We start from the raw sequence: 3304 nt of genomic DNA, 5'->3' as shown, positions 1-3304 counted from the left end.
TCTTGGTCCGGGTGGAGTTGAACTCCACAGTAACAAACCCCCAATGCTAATATTCCCTGCAGCATGTTTTCATTGTGGGTTTGCTCCACTGTGAAATCATTGTTTCTCCTGCTGCTCTCCTAACATTCCCTCTTCTGTTGCTGCCGCTAATCTCTAACTAGAATCATCAGCAAACAGGCCTTTGTTTCCTCTGTGAAATGCTGCAATGTCTTCGCTCATCCCCAAGAGTCTGGCCCTGTGTTTAGATGGCCCCCTTTTTGAACAGGACTTTTGTTGACTGGAGTCGTGGGTTCTTTATAGGAAATTCTGAATCTGTGGTGAAATGACTTTTATGTCTTTCAGTGAACAAAGCCTGATGTATTGATTATCTGATGGAGTGCTCGCTTTGTGCTCTGGATACGACTGGTTTCTACAAAGTGTTTTAGAGCTCCATGCACCGCTTCCTTAGAAACCTTCATGATTTGATGCTAACAAAGACCCTCTTTAATCAACAATAGCAATCTGCCTTCTGACACTTTCACTTAGTTCTGATGCCATGTTTCCCACTATCACAGTGCTATTTAATCAACAATGTTCTGCTGGAACCTTGAGACACAGCCATATTTCTAATAGCTGAACAATGACTGCGGGTTGATTTCGTTGAACAAGCATCTGATGAGTCGATCACATCCAGCTGAGAGTCGTCTGATCGCTGCTCAGTGGACGGATAAAACAAAGGAGTCAATGTGGTCACTACACCAAGCTTCTTCAGCCTTCTGAAATAGAAAAATATTTCTTCTTCATTTTACGTGTCAGAACNATAGTTTTCCATGCTTCACCAGCACCGGTGCATTTTGCTCAGCCTGACCTGTTGTGTCCCATCAGCTGGCTGATGTGGGTTACATACTATACAGTTTGGCATTGTTTGTTCATCATGTTAATCACCTGTGTTAATAGTGATTTCCTCCTCTACTCACCACACAACAAGGAGTTAACGTTGAGGACATCTTTAGTTTTAGCTATACACCCAGTCTGCTTTATGCTTTTACTGTTTTTCCACATTTTGTAGATACTTAGGTTTTTCCAGCTGTCACATTAAGCCTCTGTTAACATGTAAATGTTGTCAAAAATCTACAAGTGCTTGCTTATCAAAGTTTGCAAAACTGCCCCTGCTTTAGCTGCTTAGTCAGCTGTTCCCTGTAGCACCGAACTCAAACGTCTCCTTAAGGGCAGAACCTGAATTCTTCAGTCTTGTTTGGCTTCTGACTGGCTTAGTGTGAAAACTTAACCTCACAGTCACACTTTCATTCACTTTCTTTCCCCAGACGAAGACGAGGATGACGACGAAGAGGAAGACTTTGAGGATGACGACGAGTGGGACGACTAGTGAAGATTTCTCTCCTCAGCTCCCTCCCCCCTCCACCCCTGCACCTACCGCTGACACTAAAATATCTCCTAAATATCTTCCAGATTCTGACTAAAATTGTAATGTAAATGTTGTATGAATTTGCTGTATATTTATTTTTGCCTTTTTGCTTTTTTTTTTTTTTTTTATGATTACTATAATTAATCTGTGCAATACCTCATCCGTTAAATCTGTTACATTCACCACACACACCCTCATCGTTACAGCTCCTCCACTTCCCTCACGTCATCAAAAAAAGCACTTAAATCCATCATCAGCACAATGTGAAGATGCCGCCGGCTACATTTCATTATCAGTGATCAATAGTAGAAAACACTCCGCTGAGAGGAGTCGGAGACCTTGTGTGCTCCTTGGGAAATAATTTTTTAAAAAATATTTTTCACGTCTTCATTCCTTGTTTGAGAAACCTAAAAGGGAGACTTTACGTGCGACCAAACAGGCAGGATCCTCTTTGTGTTTGATAGTAGTTGGTTTAAATGCAAGATAACACTATTTTCTTACCGCGCTTCTTTTCGTACCTTCGAGTTTCCTACTAAATCGTAGTTTAGTCGTGTTATTTTTTCATAAAGACATTCGATGACCACAGCGCGGCAGCTCGTTCGCCTCGTGTGGATATTCGACTTTCATTTTTTTATGTAATTAAAGCCGTTTATTTGCACAGTCTCTGATAGATTTGTTTTGTGTTTTTTTTTGTTGTTGTTGTTGTTTTTTTGGTGTGCATTTGTCAGTAATAGTTTTTATTTTATTTCAAGCAGGATGTATCAACGGTGAAATCTTTTTAAAAAGCTTAAGGTTTCGCGATATCGCAGCCTTTAAATGCAGTTCCAAACATGACTGACAGTGTTTGAGTTAGTTTTTTTTTTTAGCTGAATCCACATGAACTCACACACACGCACTGTGTGGCATTTGTGAAACGATGAGAGTTTTGTTCTTACGTCTGATAGGTTGTTTTTTGTCACGACGTCATTCCGTTATATTCCCTGCAGGAGGAAGCATCAACAGGGTCTCGCATTATAGCAAAACAAAAAAAATTATATATATATATATATATAAATATATATCAGTCGTTCATCACTTCCGTCCTTAACGAACTTTGATTTTATGCAATGCGACTGTAAATGCCTCCTAATGGAAAAATAATAGAAAAAGCAAATAATAATGAACCAAATGTGGCATTTTTCAAGCAGCTTGTGGGTTTGGCGATGCCTGTGATCCTCTGTCTGTAAACAGTGTAAAGAAATAATTGACGCTCGTTTTAAATGTTCGTCTTAGAGTTTTTACGTCCTCCAGCGAGGCTTAATGCTGCATTGAGAAGCCGAGATACTGACATCAAACCTGTGAAAAGGGTCGGGAGGGGAGGAGGGGGGGGCAATGAGAATACTAAATTGTATACCTAAATAAATGTTAATATTTACAGAGAGACGTTTGTAGTCTGTTGATTGACTTACTGGCTCAGAGGGAACTCAGTCACCTGCTGAAGAGTTACAGGTACAACATTAGAAGAGTTCTGTTGTGGTTCTGTTGTGGCATAAGCAGCAGTATTCCTGTTTTATTTATTCAAACACGCATCTGGAGACCCCGACCAGTGGTATAGAGGAACACTACCGCATACTCTGACTTTATAGTATGTGAATGGATGCATGTGAGTGATGCATGACTTGCATGATGTGACAATGTTCCAAAGAGCTTCTCATGTAAGAAATACTTGACTCTCAGTCTTCAAGTTCACCACAAATGTTCAGTGGGGTTGAAGACGTGACTGTGGAGGAAAGTCCAGGACAGTCGTTCCTTCTTTGGTCTTCAAGTCAAAGCTTTGTGGTGGGCTCATTAATCTGCTGCAGTATGAATTCTTCTCTACAAAGATACAGACTAGAGCAGGGGTGGGCAATCCTGGTCCTC

General features: G+C 40.6%; 1 protein-coding gene across 1 annotated transcript in view; it reads left to right on the top strand.

Annotated features, from left to right (window-relative positions):
- wasla (WASP like actin nucleation promoting factor a) overlaps positions 1–2825 on the top strand; it is a 34084-nt gene extending 31259 nt beyond the window's left edge. Inside the window, exon 11 of the mRNA XM_008289569.1 lies at positions 1305–2825. Within this exon, the coding sequence (XP_008287791.1) occupies positions 1305–1366 (62 nt within the window). The 3' untranslated portion in view covers positions 1367–2825. The remainder of the gene's footprint in view (positions 1–1304) is intronic.
- The last annotated feature ends 479 nt before the right edge of the window (positions 2826–3304 follow it).

Source organism: Stegastes partitus, unplaced genomic scaffold (genome assembly GCF_000690725.1).
Source record: "Stegastes partitus isolate 25-593 unplaced genomic scaffold, Stegastes_partitus-1.0.2 Scaffold622, whole genome shotgun sequence".
Classification (NCBI taxonomy): domain Eukaryota; kingdom Metazoa; phylum Chordata; class Actinopteri; family Pomacentridae; genus Stegastes; species Stegastes partitus.
This window is presented reverse-complemented; position numbering and strand designations above follow the sequence as displayed.